Source organism: Sphaerodactylus townsendi, linkage group LG09 (assembly GCF_021028975.2).
Source record: "Sphaerodactylus townsendi isolate TG3544 linkage group LG09, MPM_Stown_v2.3, whole genome shotgun sequence".
NCBI classification, from domain to species: domain Eukaryota; kingdom Metazoa; phylum Chordata; class Lepidosauria; order Squamata; family Sphaerodactylidae; genus Sphaerodactylus; species Sphaerodactylus townsendi.
In genome coordinates, this window is record NC_059433.1 from 9,816,373 (window position 1) to 9,835,845 (window position 19,473).

Sequence of the window (19,473 nt, forward strand, 5' to 3'; positions counted from 1 at the left end):
ATTACCTAACAGTATTACCTATTTACTGTTTTCACTGCTCATCTCTGCCCATCTGCACGAACATTCTAAGCCCTCAGGCCATAGACAGACAGGCTGCACGAACATTCAAAGGGTGACAGTTAAACAGAGGCAGCTTCATGGCCTGGTGCGCCAGGAAAAAGACATTTTACCTGGCTCAGGTATGGACTTTTGGCGGTTTGAAGGCCCGAGTACCTGCCAGCAACAGGGAGGGATGTCCTGTGAAAATTTGGGGGCGATCCGTCCAGCAGCTTCTGAGGGAGACCATCAGGGACAAACACACGGTTAGATTTTTATATAGATAGATAGATTGAAGGAAAGAAAATGAACATCCCATATTTTTCTCATTTATTTCACTATGAAATTCAATAAGTACTTTATTTATATATATATTTTTTTGCTTTCGAGTCTTTGATATCTTCTCGAGACAGCGACACAAGCAAACCAGAATCGAGAATACGAATCTGATACTTTCCTTTGTTTATTTTGCTCGGCAATTCGGATAAATATTTTAATGCTTTCGTGACGCCTCTGCTGCATGAAGAGGCTGACGAGGCTTATCACAGGCAATCTCCAGGCATTTTGACAGTGAGATGAGATTCCATTTTAATATTCTGAAATGACGGCCAGTGCCTGAGACCGCAACATCTTTGAAATTTCAATCACACTGGAAGCGAATCGTTCTTTGATGAAGCTCGTGCCTTACTGGTCATTTAGTAAATTTGCATGGCACTTTACTCGCCATCTGTGGTGCCCTTTGTGGCATTCACAATTTGTGTGCCGAAAGTAACAATCAACATGTTTCTTGTTTCCTAATTAAAGAAAAACAAGTTTGTCTCAATAGATTACCAAAAACAAACAAAAATAAGAGTATCAGGGACAGAACACAAATGTGCAGACTGTTATTATTTTTCTGTGGGATGGAAAATGGTAGGTCATGGAGAACTCTCTGTGTTGCACAAAACCACAAAACCTTAACTATGTTGCTGGTTGGGATCAATTGTTTACTTTTTTTTCATCACAGCCTTCATCATGGAGCAGCAGTGGCGTAGGAGGTTAAGAGCTCATGTATCTAATCTGGAGAAACCGGGTTTGATTCCCAGCTCTGCCGCCTGAGCTGTGGAGGCTGATCTGGGGAATTCAAATTAGCCTGTACACCCCACACACGCCAGCTGGGTGACCTTGGGCTAGTCACAGCTCTTCTGAGCTCTCTCAGCCCCACCCACCCCACCTGAGCTCTCTCAGCCCCACCCACCCCACCTGTTTCTTGTGAGGGGGGAAGGGCAAGGAGATTGTAAGCTCCTTTGAGTCTCCTGCAGGAGAGAAAGGGGGGATATAAATCCAAACTCTTCTTCTTCTTCGTTTAAAGGGAAGATGTGTTGGGCCAGGGTCGACAGCTAGATTCGAGCCTAGTAGCACCTTAGAGACTGCAAAATTTCTGGGTATGAACTTCCAAGGGTCAGAGTTCCTTTCGTCAGATATGTGTGGAAACGGAGATCCATGTGTCCTTATATCCCTGACTGAAGGTAGAAGGGGCACTGTGAAAAAAGGAGTCAGGATGCAGAGGTATAGTGAAAACTGGAATTGTGTGTGAAAGTGCTGTCAAGTTGATTTTGACTTATGGTGACCCTATAAATCAGTGTCCTATCTTTAACCGCCTTGTTCAGTTCATGCAAAATCGAGGGTCGTGGCTTCCTTTATACAATCGATCAATCTCATCTTATCTCTCCCTCTTTTCCTGCTGCCTTCAACTTTTCCCAGTGTTATTGTGTTTTCCAGTGAGAAATGTCTTAGAAAATTACCATGTGCATTGAGAAAAAAAATTCTGTCCCTATTTAGCTGAGGGGTGGAGGGTCATTGTTCTGAAACTGTATAGAACTTAGGTTAAGCAATATCACATTGTAATCTGCCCTTCAGGTATTTCTTTTTGAGGACTGTTCTTTATCTTTACTAACCTTTAATAGGCATAGATAGATCAAGATTTGCACAGACACATTCTGCAGTCTCAAATATAGTTCAATAGCAAGAAAATAGTCAACATAACTTGATGGTTGACTTCAAGGGATTCAGATCACTTCAGATTTTTTTAAAAAAAGAAATAGCCAGAGCAAATGACGGTAAATACCCCTACACAGCAATGTAAAAATACTATCTAATATAGAATTGCCATATAAATAGATCTGTTTAGCAAGTTAAAAGCCAAATAATACAGCAATAGGTATCCTACCATGCCTAAATATTAGACAGTGTGTATCAGTTAGATTGGAGAAGATACCTGTCTTTTATAAGAAGTTCTGGAGGACTGTTAAATCAGCAATGGACCTGGAAGATTAAATGTTATCTCACTGTTTTTTTTGTATTGAGGTTTTTGATGTCAGATTTATGTCCATTTACTCTTTTGCTTAGGAACTGACCTGTTTGTCCGATATAGAGAGTGGAAGGGCACTGTTGCCATTGATGGCATATATGTAGTACTGGAAGATGAACAAGTGAATGGAGCTGAAATGGTATGGCAGGTGCTGTTAGGTTTGATTACTGTGTTATCAGAGTGAATATGGGGACAGAGTTGGAATCACAGTTTGTTGAAGGCCCTGGTCCCAGAATTTATGTCTGCATTAGGAAAGGTATTGCTATGGGTGAGGAATTGTCCCCATATTCCCTCTGACAACTTAATCAGCAGACCTAACAACACCAGCCGTACCATCTGATAGTTCATTCACTTGTTCATCTTCCAGCACAGCTCATGCCATCAAGTGTCAACATTGTCCCTCCACTCCCTACATCAGATAAACAGAGCAGTCCTTAACACAAAAGAATAAATAGGCATAAACCTGACGTAAGAATCAAAGCATTCAAAACTCATTTTAATCCTCCAGGACATTCTACTGCTGACTTAGAAGTGGCAGTCCCCAAACAGAGATGCTTCAAGAGTTGATCATGATATGTGATTTCTGAACTTGAAGTCATTCATAGATCCAGAACAATGAAGGGCTGGATAGGGCCACAATGTTATCTCACTACAGATGCCAATTTTCTACTCCTAAGCAATAGTCCCTTTAACCATTCCCCATGACTGCACGGAAGCTCCTTGTCAGTGAGTGGAACTGAGCTGCTTGCAAGAGCTCCCCCTGCTGGGTGGCTGCCCAATCTGCAGGACACCAATAAGGTGACTGCACCACCACTCAGCTTGCAGGGGAAGTTGCTCCTAAACATTCCTCCTTTGCATTAATGAGGCTAATTATACTTTCTTTCTTTCTTTCTTTCTTTCTTTCTTTCTTTCTTTCTTTCTTTCTTTCTTTCTTTCTTTCTTTCTTTCTTTCTTTCTTTCTTTCTTTCTTTCTTTCTTTCTAACTAACTAACTAACTAACTAACTAACTAACTAACTAACTAACTAACTAACTAACTAACTAACTAACTAACTAACTAACTAACTAACTAACTAACTACCCTTCCTGGCCAAAGCTGGGCTCAGGGTGGCGTACAAATCACATATAAAATCAGTTCCTCAGCCAAACTAAATTTCAGATGGCAAAGAGCGACTCAGACCTACAATAACCAACCAGTTTGTTTCCATCAAGACCTCATTGTCTGAGCGTGAGGTAGAAGGGGGGGGGGCGCAATGTCCCCATAGCTACATTCTATCCCCATAAAATCCACATTCACACAGGGAAGAAAAACGGAAATGGAGGACAGCTCAATGGAGAAATACCATTGCTGCCTCAACTGTAGGCATGGTGGGACAACTCTGGCCCCTTCTACTCATGCAGAATAATGCACTTTCACTCCACTTTCAATCCACTTTACAGCTGGGTTTTACTGTGTGAAATAGCAAAATCCTCTAGCAAACAATGGTGAAAGTGGATTGAAAGTACATTATTCTGCATGTGTGGAAGGGGCCTATGTCTTGCAGGCCCTGAGGAACTGCCCTAAGTCTTGCAGGGCTTGGATCTCACTTGACAGAGCATTCCACCAGGCCTGGGCCAAAGCTGAAAAAGCCTCTGATCCTATTGAAGCCAGCTGGACAGCATTCAGGCCAGGGACCACCATGTTTGCTGAGCATAACGCTCTTTGAGGAACAAATTGGGGGAGGTGGTCCCAATGCCTACCTTTGTGTGGACAGAGAGAGTTCTGAGAGAGCTTTTACTGGCCCCAGGTTACCCAGCAGGCTTCATGTGGAAGAGTGGAGAATTTAACGTGGTCCTCCAGATTAGGGTCTGCCACTCTTCACCAATACTCCACACTGGCTCAAGAAGAAGAAGAAGAAGAAGAAGAAGAAGAAGAAGAAGAAGAAGAAGAAGAAGAAGAAGAAGAAGAAGAAGAAGAAGAAGAAGAAGAAGAAGAAGAAGAAGAAGAAGAAGAAGAAGAAGAAGAAGAAGAAGAAGAAGAAGAAGAAGAAGAAGAAGAAGAAGAAGAAGAAGAAGAAGAAGAAGAAGAAGAAGAAGAAGAAGAAGAAGAAGAAAAGGAGGAGGAGCAGCAGCAGCAGGAGTTTGGATTTATATCCCCCCTTTCTCTCCTGCAGGAGACTCAAAGGGGCTTACAATCTCCTTGCCCTTCTCCCCTCACAACAAGCACCCTGTGAGGTAGGTGGGGCTGAGAGAGCTCTGAGAAGCTGTGACTAGCCCAAGGTCACACAGCTGGCATGTGTGGGAGTGTACAGGCTAATCTGAATTCCCCAGATAAGCCTCCACAGCTCAGGCAGCAGAGCTGGGAATCAAACCCGGTTCCTCTAGGTTAGATACATGAGCTCTTAACCTTTAAGGCAATAACAAGATGTATAGTGTGGCATGTAAATGCTGCTGCTTTAATAAACAAACTTTAATGTGGCCTTATTTGCCAACAAACTTTAAATTGGCCATATTTATCATGCGTGAACAGCGTTAATATGAGGTAGGGAGTTATTACTTCAGATAATGTGGTTGATTAATGAGCATTATACCAATGGTAGAGCAAAAAAACTTGAAAAAAATCAATGCAGTTGTATAGGGCAGAGACATTCAACTCTTTCTCTTGAAGATCTATTATGTTGTTATGTTGTTTATATTATTCTCTAAACGCCCCAGCACAATAGAAGTCATACATCAGATATGCACCACACTTCCATTATACAAATGCATTCAGAAAGAGTAGAGGGAGGAAAAGTCCGCGGGGAGACCGCTAATATTTATATATGTTGCGCCTATAAGTAATGCAAAACGTGTGCGTGCTATTGAGATTTTAAAATTTCCATATCTGACACAAAAACTGATTTGTTTTACTTTGATTATATCCTGAGGAGTGGCACATTAAATGTACGCTGTTAAGGGAATATTCATTGAATGTCATGTTTAATAACGTCCTGAGATAATCAAATTGTTTTGTATTTTCTCATGGCGTCCCTTGCATAATACAGAAATTAGGTCCTACAAAACATTATGTTTTTATTTCTTTATTTATTTACTTTTGGAAATGCAGCAGAACACGTAAATGCCACATGCTGAGTTGACTCAAGCATTTCCCTGTATTAGCATAAGTGTTCCTTTTGAAAACCAATGCATAAGAAACACAGCGGGGCTGCAAATTTGGCATTATAGTGGGAAAATATCCTTCTTTACTAAGCAAAATATTATTGGCAAACTAAGGCCACAACCATCATAGAGAATTGACGCACATTGCAATAGAAAACCCAAAATGTACAACTAAGTAAAATATTGAGCTTAAAATACATTAAATATATTAAAAAACCAGATGCCAGCATGGTGTCGTTTTTTAAAAGTAGTGGACTCTAACCTGGCGAACTGGGTTTGTTTCCCCACTTCTGCATATGAAGCCTGCCGGGTGACCTTGGGCAAGTCAAAGTTCTCGCAGGACTCTCTCAATTCCACTTACTTCCCCTCTGTTCTGAGCAGAGGAAGGAAAGAAGTTTGTAAACTGATTGGAAACTCCTTGTTTTGAGACTACTTACGGGAGTGATGAGTGGGGTATACATCCAAAACTCGTCTTTTTTTTCCTGCGTCGAATAATAATCAATACAAAATAAAATTATAATAATATAATATAATTAATTAAAAATCAGTTAAGATTTACATTACATTTGTATAACACCCGTCCCCAACCACAGTCTGGCTCATGGTGGCTTACAACAAATAGAATATACATTCTGTTTAATAATAGACATTAAAATACCGTAGATTAAAAAAAGCACATGAGATTTCGTGTGTGTGTGTGTGTGTGTGTTTGTGTGAAATACTTACAAAATATCACCCATCCAATCTAGTTAGGTTTATGAAATGTACACATTTTTTTAATTAAAAAAATAATGGGGAAGGAAAAGTGACTATGAAACCCAGTTTCGTTACTGCTTCCTTTCCCCTGTCCTTTACCCCTCCCTCTTTTAAAAAAGAAACTCAAGATTTCGTCCATTTTTGATCACCAGTTAGCTCTTAGGAGAGAATATATCAAGCTGTTGTGAGGGATTGCTTTACCAGACTCACGTCCAGAAACGAGCCACTCTCCCATATTTTTTTTTCTTGGAGGGTGATTTTTTTTTCTGTCTATATTGCTTAGCGGATTGTCATTGTGAGAAGACATAGCTGATGTGTAGGTGAGAAATTGCTCATGAAATGGAAGTAGATCATGAGCTACCTGCCGTGAAATTGAAAGCTGGACTGCATTTTGCTTACTGCCTCTGTGCAGAGAAAGTTGGCTGGGCTTGAAGGGCTACTTCATACCTTCCCTGCCAGGTCTCCTCCAAACCACAAGGAAAGGTTAGACAAATGAAAAGCAGTGGCAGATTGGCAAGGTCCCGCACAACTCGGCTGGCCTTTTTTTTCTAGAAACACATGAAGATGGCTTATACTGAATTGGATCCAGAGGTGTATCTAGGGAAAATGTAGCACAGGGCAAATTCTGAGTTTTCTGCCTCGTATGGGCAGCTGCCCTCCCCCACCATGACCAAACAACTTTTTTGTACCAGGTCTTGAAGTCAGTGTATGGACCTGGGGGAAGAAGAAGGGGTATGTGGGTGATTCCCCCTCCCCCCCCCGTGTGACTAAATGGCTGCAGATTAGGGACATTTGCCCCATATGTCCCCCTGAGCAGTATGCTCCTAATCACACCATTTGGTCCATCAACATCAATATGGTCTATGCAGACTGGCAGTGGCTGTCTGGGCTTTCAGATAGAGGTATTTTGCATCACATGCTACTTAATCCCTTTTTTAAAAAAACCCACAGATCCCTAGTATCAATTGTGAAACCTTCTGCAGGCCTAGCTGATGTTCCCCTGGTCAGCTATGGTGCCATCTCTGGTCAGGCAAGGAAATGACCCTTTTGTTTCTTTGTGCCTCGAAATAGAGCACTGTGGATAGAAGTACTGTGTATTAGAAGCATGGGCAGTATTTGCCTAGGAACATGGGATACTACCTGCCCCAGGGTGCAACGATTCTGGTCACGTGAAGATGCAAAATTGGCCCCCCACATGACCAGAGAGTCAGACTGAGGGAGGTGGAAGTCTGACAAGGCACAGAGCCAGAGGTGGGATCCAGCAGGTTCTCACAGGTTCCCGAGAGTAGGTTACTAATTATTTGTGTGTGCCGAGAGGGGGTTACTAATTGGGGATTTTGCCACGTGATTTTTGCCTTAGTTACAACCCTCCTCTCAGCAGTAGCGCACAGAACTTGAAGCAATCTAGGAGGAGGTACACCGGTGTGGTGGCAGCCTGCGCCTGCGTGCATTCGTTTCCCGCCCAAGGACCGGTGCAGCAGCTGCGTCCTTGCCACAGCCCCGCCCAGGAATACCCCACCCCCGGAATGCCCGGCCATGCCCCCATCGTGCCACGCCCAGCCCTATTGGCGCTACGCCACAGTTTGAATCCCACCACCATGGGAACCTGTTACTAAAATTTTTGGATCCCATCACTGCACAGAGCCTCATCAGACTCGGCTGCCCCAGCCCATCCTCTTTGATGACATGGGCAGGGCTGAGGGAGGTTTAAGTCTGATGAGGGAGCCTCATCAGACTTCCACCTCTCTTGGCCCCACAACGGAACATCCCTGTGCTGGGCCGGGGGAGAGAGGAGGGGCAGCTGTAGCCTGCACCCGGCTCAGAACCTGGCAGGCTCCGATCCCAGTAAAGGCTGTAGTCGAGCTTGCTCTCCCCACCTTTATTGGAGGCCCTGCAGTGCCTCTGATGGAGGTGGGGAGGGGATGGCTGCAGCCTGCCAGGATCAGGCTTGCTCTCCCCACCTTCATCAAAGGATGGATGGATGGATGGATGGATGGATGGATGGATGGATGATAGATAGATAGATAGATAGATAGATAGATAGATAGATAGATAGATAGATAGATAGATAGATAGATAGATAGATAGATAGATAGATAGATAGATAGATAGATAGATAGATAGATAGATAGATAGATAGATAGATAGATAGATAGATAGATAGATAGATAGGTAGATAGATAGATAGATAGATAGATAGATAGATAGATAGATAGATAGAGGCCCCACAGGGCCTCAGATGGAGGTAGGGAGGGGACGGCTGCAGCCTGCGTCCTGTTTTGGATCTTGCCAGGATCCGAGCTGGGCGCAGGCTGCAGTCGGGCTTGCTCTCCCCACCTTGATCGAAGGCCCCGTGGGGCCTCTGATGGAGGTGGGGGGGTTGTTGTCGCCAGGCCAGCCCTCCCTCCTGTATCGGATGTGCACTGGTGCGGCCCATGCAGGGGGAGGGTGCCTGAAGAGTGAGTTGTCTCCAGGCTCCATTTCCTCCAGATACTCCTGTGGCAATGATAGTGTCTTTATGCCAGTTAAAACCGAAATGTACTGAAAACTAGGGCATGGGCTGTAACATTTAAGTTCGGGCTGCGTCTCTGCTTCTGCACAGATCCAAAAAGTTTATCTTTGCTAGAAATGAGGGAGCTTCAGCTTTCAAAGTGGTGGCTCCATATTGAAAAAGAAATCTCTCTGGGTTTCTCATGGGAGTCTCTTCATATGCTTACCGCCACGGAAATTTACCATCAACTAAAGATCAGACTGTACGACCAGGAATACCAATCTCTCCTGAGTGCTGCACAAAGCTTTCCCCTCTATACTTTGGGATCACCCCCCCCCCCCCGAAATCTAGCCCTGCTGTATATTTAGAACAGCTTGTTAATTATAAGTGCAGATGGGTCATGACAAGAGCAAGGTGCAACTCATTCCCCTCTGTCTATCTTCAAGGTCGATTCCTTAACATCCCACAAAGTGAGCGTTGCTGTCGGTACTGTCCCAACGCTATGGACTCAATCCCTCATATCCTGCTTTACTGTTCGAGGTATAATGATATTAGAACCAATCTGGGAGCTTTACTACCTCTAGAATTTATGTTTCTCTCAGACAAACTAAAAATGTCTAAGCTATTGAACAGCCCTCATGTAGAAATTTCTGAAGCAGTTGCTACATTTTTAATCCATGTTCTACATGATTCATAACAATGATCCTGTTTTTTGTACTTGGAATGTATGGTACTTCTGGTTTATGCCTAATAAAGGTTTTTGGATTGGATTGGATTGGATTGAAAGCTCTCTTTGAAGGTAGGAGAGGGGAAAAATGATGCTTTCATGGTCATGTTCCCAAACACGACCTAAGAGGCTCTCGGGTTGAGACATGTCAGTTCCAATGGTGTGCTCTTCACAGCTTCACCACGGCTCATGATTTTAGTCTTAGATGGTGTCTGGGTATGTGTAAGGTATGTGATAGTAGCCATTGCTGAAGCAGCCTTTGGGTTCATCTGGCGCTCTCCTCCTGAATATAGTTCTTGCACACATGTACATCTGTTCTACCCTGCATTACATAGTTCTTTACATTCAAGCACAAAAGTGTATTTTTCAAAGGGACAAAGTGTCAGAATGTTCCAAGTTCGGATGGGGGGAGGGATACTCAGAGTGAGGGACGCTTCTCTCTCTTTCCTGCCAGTTGGTCAAGGGCCTGGTGTAGCTCAATTTCCGTATCTGTGTGAAAAGCCTTCTGTCTTTTGAAGTTTCACCTTGATCTGGTGGAAACGGGATTGGCACCTTAGCCAGGGGTGAGCAGGGAAAGGGAACTTAAACCCAACCTTTGCTTGTGATCTCCAGAATCCTCAATCACTGTTCCGGATCATTAGTATTCCCAATAAAGGTTATAGTTAAATTTCTACAGTTTCTTTATTTTGGACTAACGTTTGACACAAAGACAGATTTTGGATGTGTTTACCAAGCCCCATTCCGCACATGCAAAATAATGCACTTTCAAACTGCTTTCAATGCTCTTTGAAGCTGTGTGGAATAGCAAAATCCACTTGCAAACAGTTGTGAAAGTGGTTAGAAAACGCATTATTTTGCTTGTGCAGAAGGGGCCCAAATCAGAATAAGACAATGTCATCTCACCCAAACCTCTGACTTCCATTTCTGCCTGTTGTGCTCACCATTCTGCGGGCTGCAGGAGATTCTCCGTGAAGTTTTACAAAGCGTTGCAAAAATTTTGGTTTTAATTTTACAGAAGTGATTGTTTTCATATTTGTCTTAATATGTATGCCTAATAAAGGTGAACTGAACTGAACTGAAATCGTGTGTGGATGAGCTGCAAGCAGATGAAATCTTCATGGGGGATCTTCCTGGATAATTTGCAGTCGCACACAAAATGGCAAGTACAGCTGCGAAACCGACAAGAGCTCTGTGTGGAATGTGGGAAAAAAATATCCATTTTAGCTGGCAACACTTGTGTTCTCCCATGCTCTGGCAACACAAGATGCCAAAACAGATCTTTTAAACACACCCTAAAGACTATATATTCACGCTATGTAGAATCCACCATTCATACACACATTCATACATACCTATATACGTACTTACTTCTTGCTGGAATAGGTTAGCAGGTTAGCAAAGTGTCTTGCAAGCCATGTCCTGCTTATTATGTAACGATCTGTCGACTTGCGATGATCAGACCCGATGACTTCACAAGACTTTCACAAGGAACTTGAAAGAGCTGTGAGAAGCTTTGAAGCCACAGGCTAAGTATCACTCAATTATGCAGCAAACTTGGCACCAGTAGCACATATCCAAGTTTTGATAGAAAGGCCACCTTTTGAAGCTGCTGGGTCTTTTCATTTAATATGTCTTGAAGCTCATTATTCTCTTTTCAGGTACTCGTGGAATTCCACCACATTCACTCTGCTACTAGGTGACTTAAAGGAGAAAAAAACAGCTTGAAATGAACCCTGAATGCTTTTATAGTCAATTGTTCTACTTGGCTTCTAACAGGGTGACAAATGAGCAAGGCCAGCCTCTTACATCAAGAGTTTAGGAAGTGTAATGCAATGTACTAAATACTGGAGAATAAAGGATTTTGAAGGTTTTCTGGTTATTACACAAATTGAATCCTACTAGTGCCAGCAGAGGGCATTTTGAGAAGAATTGTTATATCATAGTGTCATGGAAGATGCTATTGCTACAGTAAAGGGAAGTCACATATGACTGTGAAAAGCATCTTTGCCTTTTGATCTCCCGAAGGGAGGACAGGAAACTATGCAGAGGTGCCAGGATGAAACTTCAAAGGCCTAAATTACCTCATGGCCTGAACAGAGTTTTCCTGAGAAGGGGAAAACAAAAGGTTTTGAATTCCATCTTGAGACGTGGTCAGAGAAGCATCTCTGGGCCATGGGTTCCCGGAATGGGGACAACCAACCAAAAGGAATGTAACCAGCTGAGCAACATCCATGCATTTAAGTTTTATTTTGTATTAACATGATTTTCTTCATTCTGTATTGTTATGCTATCATAATGACTATGTTATGAATGAAAGGAATTGTAGTTAGCAGATCTCTGTATTAGTTAGAGATGACTGATGTGGAAGTAACGCATGTAATCTTTTCTATATGGATAGATGAAATATGTAGCCATTAGACTACAGATTTCCACTCCAAAAGGGTGTGTGTCATGGAAGATGCTATCATTACAGTAAAGGGAAGTCACATATGACTGTGAAAAGCATCTTTGCCTTTTGATCTCCTGAAGGGAGGACAGGAAACTATGCAGAGGTGCCAGGATGAAACTTCAAAGGCCTAAATTACCTCGTGGCCTGAACAGAGTTTTCCTGAGAGGGGGAAAACAAAAGGTTTTGAATTCCATCTTGAGACGTGGTCAGAGAAGCATCTCTGGGCCATGGGTTCCTGGAATGGGGACAAACAACCAAAAGGGATGAAATCAGCTGAGCAACCTCTGTGCATTTAAGTTTTATTTCTTTTATTTCTGTTTTTCAATAAAAATGTTTGAGACCTCAGCTGGTTGGAGTTATTGGAGAAAAGAATCCAGGTTTTACTGAAACAAGCGTGGCTCTTCCAGGCTTGCTTTCATGATACATAGTATAATGATATCTTCCCAGGGCTGTTGCTGGAAAGTTCTGAGTAGGAGGCTGGTACAAACCCATGCTACAGTAGTCTTTCCCCCACCCCAAATAAGCCCCCATAAAGAAATACTTCTTTTCTCTTTTTTTTCTGTTTTCACGTTGGGTGCCATTGCAGGCAGGTCAATGCTGTAGATTTTAAAACATTCATCACAAGGATTAGAGCTTTATGGTTCAAAAACAGAGCAACACAATGATGCTGGCGATCTTTGAATTAATTTGAGACATGGATGCAGGAAACACCATGAGTTTCCAAGGTGGAAATTCTTGTCTTGTTGCTACAATTCAAACTACCCGGATAATTAAAATATCATTCTAGCTTGTCCCTTACTAGCATCTTGTTCCATGTGATTTTGTAAATAAGCTAAGGCAGTGATTCCCAACCACTTTCCTCTTTCATACCCTTTGGCAACCCATTTCCATAAAATTGTACCACCATATTAGCACATCCATTCTGTATTTTTTTTTTGCATACTCCCCAATGATCTGGTGAGTACCCCTCGGGGTACACATACTCCAGGTTGGGAACCATTTAGCTACGTTTTTGAGCCATGCCCAGGAGAATTTAAATATTGTGAGGAGTGTATTGTCAAAGGCTTTCCCGGCTGGATTCAACTGGTTCTGGTGTGTTTTCCGGGCTGTGTGGCCGTGGTCTGGTGGATCTTGTTCCTAACGTTTCGCCTGCATCTGTAACTGGCATCTTCAGAGTTGTATCACAGAGGGAAGTCTGTTACACACTGTGTCCAGAGAGAAGGGAATGTTTGGGGTATATATTGTCCATGTCCCAGGGTGGGGAACCAATCAGTAAGTGTTTGGATGGAACTTGTTATGCAAAGATGTGGTTGATAGTATTGTATTGCGGGTGGGGCTTATCAGAGTGATTCACATTTTCATGCTCTGCAGCAGCAGCAGCAGTATTGTGAATGCAAATCACGTGTGTGTGACCACAGCCACACAGCCCAGAAAACCCACCACAACCTATTGGAGCAGTGACCACAATAAAAATTACATTCTGGTGGGTGACCGAGGATTTTTCATAACTGCATCTTAAGCTTTTCTGTGGTTGAAGTACCATATATAATAGCTCTCATGCATTGCAGTAATTTCTGTGGCTTGGCTATTTGTGTCTGAGTTTTGGGTTTGAACTCTTGCTTTATCTCTTCTCTTCAGGTGCTCAAATTCTCTGCCTTATAATCTTGTTTATACAAAATGTTGTTTTCTATTACAAGAGTGGGATCCTTTTGTTTTCTCAAACCACCACAGTTTTGGCCTGAGGTAATATTTACAAGTAACCATAACATAGGACTTTGAACTTCTCAAACCATCCCAGTTTTAGGCCTGAGCTGTCTGTCTGTCTGTCTGTCTGTCTGTCTGTCTGTCTGTCTGTCTGTCTGTCTGTCTGTCTGTCTGTCTGTCTGTGAAAATGCAAATGTACAACACAGGTCATTTCTACACAGCACAAATAAAATGTCTTGCAGGAATTTTTTAAAAAGAACAGTGTCATTTTTCTTTTCTTTTTTAGAGGGGCGTCTTCAAAGCTATGATGACATGATATGAGAATCTGCAACATGTGCATATTTTGAGTTGTCATTGTTTTGAAGACACCTCTTGCAAAATAAAAGAAGAGGAAGAAGAAGAAGAAGAAGAAGAAGAAGAAGAAGAAGAAGAAGAAGAAGAAGAAGAAGAAGAAGAAGAAGAAGAAGAAGAAGAAGAAATGACACTTGCACTGAATTGGCAGTCAAAACTAACTTTATTCATGTACTTTGTACATAGAAATGGTGGGCTGATGAGCTGCAAGCTGAGGAAAAAATCTGAGGAAAACCTTCATCAAATGAAGATGGGTGGTATGGAGAATCACAAGTGAGAGAAAATGGTGGGTGTGAGCTGTGGCGAAAATGAAAGGGTTGTTAGAAGTTGATCAGGAAAAATAAGACATTTCCTGCTCTCCACATAGCAAGTAGGAAATGTCTTGACCCCATCTTGAGGGAAAAAAGATTGCCAGTGTAGCGTTTTCAAAAAAAAAAACCCTGAATGAGTAGAAATAAAACACCCTGAAGAAAAAAAGTTGTGTGGAGTTCTTCCCCAAAATGATTCTTTTAACATCCTCAGGATGGCCAGATGTCGTTCGCCTCTTGCCTCTGGCCATACCCACACTTATATGCATGCAATTGCAAGGGAAACAACAGCTCAGATTGGCTAAGTATCCTGCCGGCAGAAATATTCTAAAGCCTCCAATCACTATTGGCATTATCATTGCATGATGTAATAATACATTTTAATTGTTTTTTTAAAAAATATCATCCCTCATTAGCCCTTAATCTTCGCAAGCATGAAAACAAACGTTCTCTACATAAATTAAGGCATTTTGTTTGAAGGAATATGATTTGTAATCTGTTTTTTGGTGTCTTAAACTTCTTTTGTTCACTTCCCCTTCATTTTCAGACACATTAGTAACAAATCTTTAATTTTCTAATTGTCTTTGAAAGTACATTAGACTGGGTTTCTGCAGTCATTTTTGGATTGCTGACATTTATTACCTCAGAATTGGAGTGAGAAAAAAACAAACAAAGCACAGTCGGCTAAAGGAACAAAGGAAGGAGACCTTCTTTAGCCATACAGTCTCAAGGCTAGAATAGTCATTTTCCCCCATTGCACTTAGGGCTAGTTGCACAGAAATTATAGTTTTGCATCCTTACTGTCTTCACCTTTGAAATCTCTACACTGCAGGCTGCTGTTTTTATTTATTTTTATTTATTATTAGTGTTATATACCGCCCTCCCCCTGAGGGCTCAGGGTGGTTCACAACAGGTTAAAAACGTACATTAAAACATAATTCAAATACCAATTACATAAAAACAGAACCCATTAAAAATGTGGATGGCATCTGGCTACCCCCCTCCCCCCCTTGTGCCCATGGGAGGCCAGATGACACGGTAGATGCATTTTTAACCAGGCTGGCCAAACGCCTGGCAGAACAGGTCCATCTTGCAGGCCCTGCAGAAACTCTGTAAGTCCCGCAGGACCCTGATCTCCCTAGGGAGCCTGTTCCATCAGGTAGGGGCCAGGGCTGAAAAGGCCCTGCTCCTCGTCGAGGCCAGCCTGATCATTTTGGGGCCAAGGATCACGAGTAGGTCCTCCTCCGTGGAACGGAGGGGCCTACCGGGGCAATATGGGGAGAGGCGGTCCCTCAGGTATGCAGGTCCAAGAGCGTGAATGGCTTTGAAGGTCAAAACCAACACTTTAAACATAATCCGGAACTCAATCGGCAGCCAGTGCAGATGGTATAGGATCTGTGTAATTCGATCCCCGCTCGAACTGCCAGTAAGCAACCTGGCTGCTGCATTCGGAATGAGTTTTAATTTCCGGATCATGGCTAAAGGCAAAGTGTCTAGTAAAAGGCAAAGTGTTAAAGGCAAAGTGTCTAGTAAACGAAAAATGTACCAAGGTAATGCTTTAAGATGATTCTGTTTCATTTGGACCACCATGATGTAATACGATATAAGATGGAGAAGGGAGTGGCATATCTTTACATGGTTTACAACCTCAGCATGTCTTTATCTGGTACTGTCTTTGTAAGAGTATTAAGGGCTCCACTAACCGGGATAAAAGCATAGTAGAAAAGAAAGTGTGTCATACCTATGCATTGTAAATATTGTATCATATATATTCACAATAGGGCTGCCAGGTGGCAACAAGTGGGGGTCTGAAACAGATGGGGTCATGGGGGGGGAGCTTGGCTGGCTCAAGTCAGTCCTCTCAAGAGATCCTTGAAAACTGTGTTGTTTTACCTTGGGCCGTTTCCGCACGCAAGCGTGCGAGCGGCCTCAAGAGAGGATGCAGCCGCCTCTGCCCCCTTCCCTTTCCCACTCACCTTGTCCCCGTCGTCGGCCTGCTGGCCTCCGAAGCCCCGCCCACGCTGGCCTCCGACCTCCAGGGGCAAAAACAACCCTTTAAAGGGTTGTTTTTTAGGGCGGCCTGACGCCGCCCTGGGGGAGGGGGAGCGAAGCCAGGTCGGCGCTGCTGCAACGCAGCAGCGCCGCCTGTGTGAATGGCTCCCTGGGAATGGCATTTTTGTCGTCCCCAGGGCGCCATAAAAGGGCCGTGCGGAAACGGCCATAGACTTTCCAGCGATTCCTAAAGCATTACACTGGTGGATTCCGCACAAGCCAAATATAATGGGCGTAGGGTATTATATAAATCATTTTTGAGGGGGGGACTTCGCACAGGTTCTGTTTCCAAAATGAATTTGGTTCCTTTTATTCCCCTCAACCTGGGTGTAAAGTTGCTGCCTAACCTTGGAAGGTTTTCATCTGACCAGGTCAGTTCCCGCATTGCTTGTGACCGACTTAGAATGCCAGCTCAATAAAGAACTTGAAAAGTTACTTTTGGCCTGGACTTTACTGGTTCCTTACACTGGGATTTTTGAAAATCACTCAACCAGTGTTTTTGCACAATCCCTTTTGCACAATCCCAGGTTGGAGGTGATCCAGCGTGACTACAGCAGGCAGGAGATGATTTATTCCAGTTTTTTCCACTAGGTTTCTTGCCATCCACTATATCAGGGAAAATCTGCCTACCTGCCATTCTGTGCAGATTGCCCAACATGTCTCCCAAGGATCAGTTTTGGGACCAGTGCTCTTTAACCTATTCATAAATGACCTGGAAGTAGGAGTGGGTAGCGTGGTGGCCAAGTTTGCAGATGATACCAAATTATGTAGGGTGGTGAGAACCGCAAAGGATTGCGAAGAGCTCCAAGCGGACCTTGATAAATTAGGTGAGTGGGCTAAGAAATGGCAAATGCAGTTCAATGTAGCAAAATGCAAAGTGATGCACATAGGGGCAAAAAATCCAAACTTCACATACATGCTACAGGGGTCAGTGCTATCAGTCACAGACCAGGAAAGGGATTTGGGCGTCTTAGTTGATAGTTCCAAGGGAATGTCAACTCAATGCATGGCAGCTGTGAAAAAGGCAAACTCTGCTGGGGATAATTAGGAAAGGAATTGATAATAAAACTTCAAAGATTGTCATGCCCTTATATAAAGCAGTGGTGCGACCGCACTTGGAGTACTGTGTTCAGTTCTGGTCGCCACATCTCAAAAAGGCAACGAAGATGATTGAGGGACTGGAGCACCTTTCTTATGAAGAGAGGCTGCAACGTTTAGGACTCTTTAGTTTGGAGAGGAGACGTTTGAGGGGGGATATGATTGAAGTCTATAAAATTATGCATCTTTATTGAGACCACTTCTGGAGTTATAGCAGAACAAGGTCTTTTGGCCATTATGAGATGTGAGCCAAGGTAAGCACCATTGCCGTGGAATCCAAAACTTTTGGCCATTTTAATGCATCTATTCTATGTTTTCATCTGAACTAGTTAAAACTGTTCATGCTGGAATTGCCTTTTGTACAACATCTGTTGTGATCTACAAACCCCAGAAGTTATTTACATCCCTCTTATTGTCTAAAGGGCAGAGTGTTCAAAAAGTAAAATAGCATTTCATTTATAAATACTAATTTATTTAATAAAAATACAAAAATAGAAATATACATATACAAAAATATCATGAATCCACACACAGACATTCTTTTACTCAATAAATATGGCAGTAATATTCATTATTTTTAACGTACAGTCAAATTATACTGTGGGCACTTAGCGTCCCAAATGCTAGTAAAAGTAAAGCAACGTGTTTTATTAAAAACAAAAGGCTAATTTTTAGGATTTCATAATAAAGGCACAAAAAGCCTTTTTAAGTACCTTTTTGTAAGTGCTGAATATCTTCTTCCCGACATCGTAGGCCAAAAGGGTGAAACAGAGTTTGTTTGTCTGTTTGTTTTTATTTTTTTAAAAAAATCCGAACCATTTTCATTCAACGTCAACTTATTAAGCAAACCCTTACTAAGACAAACACCAAGTTTCGTATTTTTCCAAGTAAGAGTATGTAGGCCACTTTTATCTAGTTACAGAGGCATTAATCCCATGAACACAGACCAAGTAACGCAATTCTATTCTCAAGAGAGGCTCCAATTCTTCTTGGTGTTCCCTTTATATGCGGGAAATTCCCTACATGCAGTACTGCCATTTTCTTTTTCTTTTCTGTGTCAAAGAACACTGTGAATTTGTATTGAGATTGTGTACACAGAGTCAGTTTGTTGAAAATAGTGGAGCAGCCCCTCAGACATGGAAATCCTTATGTGCACAGGAATCAGTGGATAAACGTTTCAGTCTTGGTCACTCTCATCTCCACCGTACATATCTGCTAACTTTTTAAACCTTGGTCCCCACTCGCTGAGATAATCATAATCTTGGTTGCTCTCTGTAGTAAGCGATTCCAAAGAGCTCAGCGAATTTGCTATAGAATCATTCCCTTCATATGCATAAGTTGCTAAGGAATCATAAGGAGGTGCAGTCGGATCCAAATCGTTTTCCTTTAGCCTTCGATGGATAAAATCTTGGACATCAATGTTTTCCCACAATGGCGCAGTCCTCCTGATTTTGAAGATGGTTTCCGGCATTACGTCTCTGCGCAGTTTGCTTTCCTCTCTGGCTTCTGGATTTCTTAGAGTTCCAATATCAAAGGCTTGGGTATCTTCTTCCCCGCCTCCTTCATCATTGTAGGTCACGATATTGTCCCGGACATCATCTTTCGAAACGATCAAAGGCTCTTTCTTCCTCTGCCGCTTCATGGCGCCAAATAGGACAACTAAAACTGAAAGCAGACAGAAGGGCTGATGAGGGAGTTTGCAAAGCAGACCACAACCAAAAAACAAGTTCGAAAGATAACATTTAATTTTGGCCATGGTACGAACGCCTAAGTCCCATTTGTTATAGCAAAATAACTGAAGAATAATGGAAGCTTCAGTCTGCAATCACTCCAGCACTCTCAGAAAGGAAGAAATAGATGCAAATGCATTTAACTAAGGGCGTTTTCCCATTTACCTTCTGCCCCGCGCTCCTATAGGAAAGAAGCGCGGGGTCCCCCAGCACTCCCCACTACAGGGGTGGCGACAACGCAGCCGCCCCAACGCTGCCGCTGTCACGCCCCCTCAGCGCGTGCCA

At 42.8% G+C, this 19,473-nt stretch overlaps 1 protein-coding gene across 1 annotated transcript in view; it reads right to left on the minus strand.

Moving 5' to 3' along the window:
- Window positions 1-498: 498 nt before the first annotated feature.
- LOC125438895 (cadherin-9-like) overlaps window positions 499-19,473 on the minus strand; it is a 226,358-nt gene continuing 207,383 nt past the window's right edge. The window contains exons 10-11 of the mRNA XM_048507565.1: window positions 10,865-11,196; window positions 499-830 (exon numbers count right to left, since the gene is read on the minus strand). Of these exons, the coding sequence (XP_048363522.1) occupies window positions 11,140-11,196 (57 nt within the window). The 3' untranslated portion in view covers window positions 499-830; window positions 10,865-11,139. The remainder of the gene's footprint in view (window positions 831-10,864; window positions 11,197-19,473) is intronic.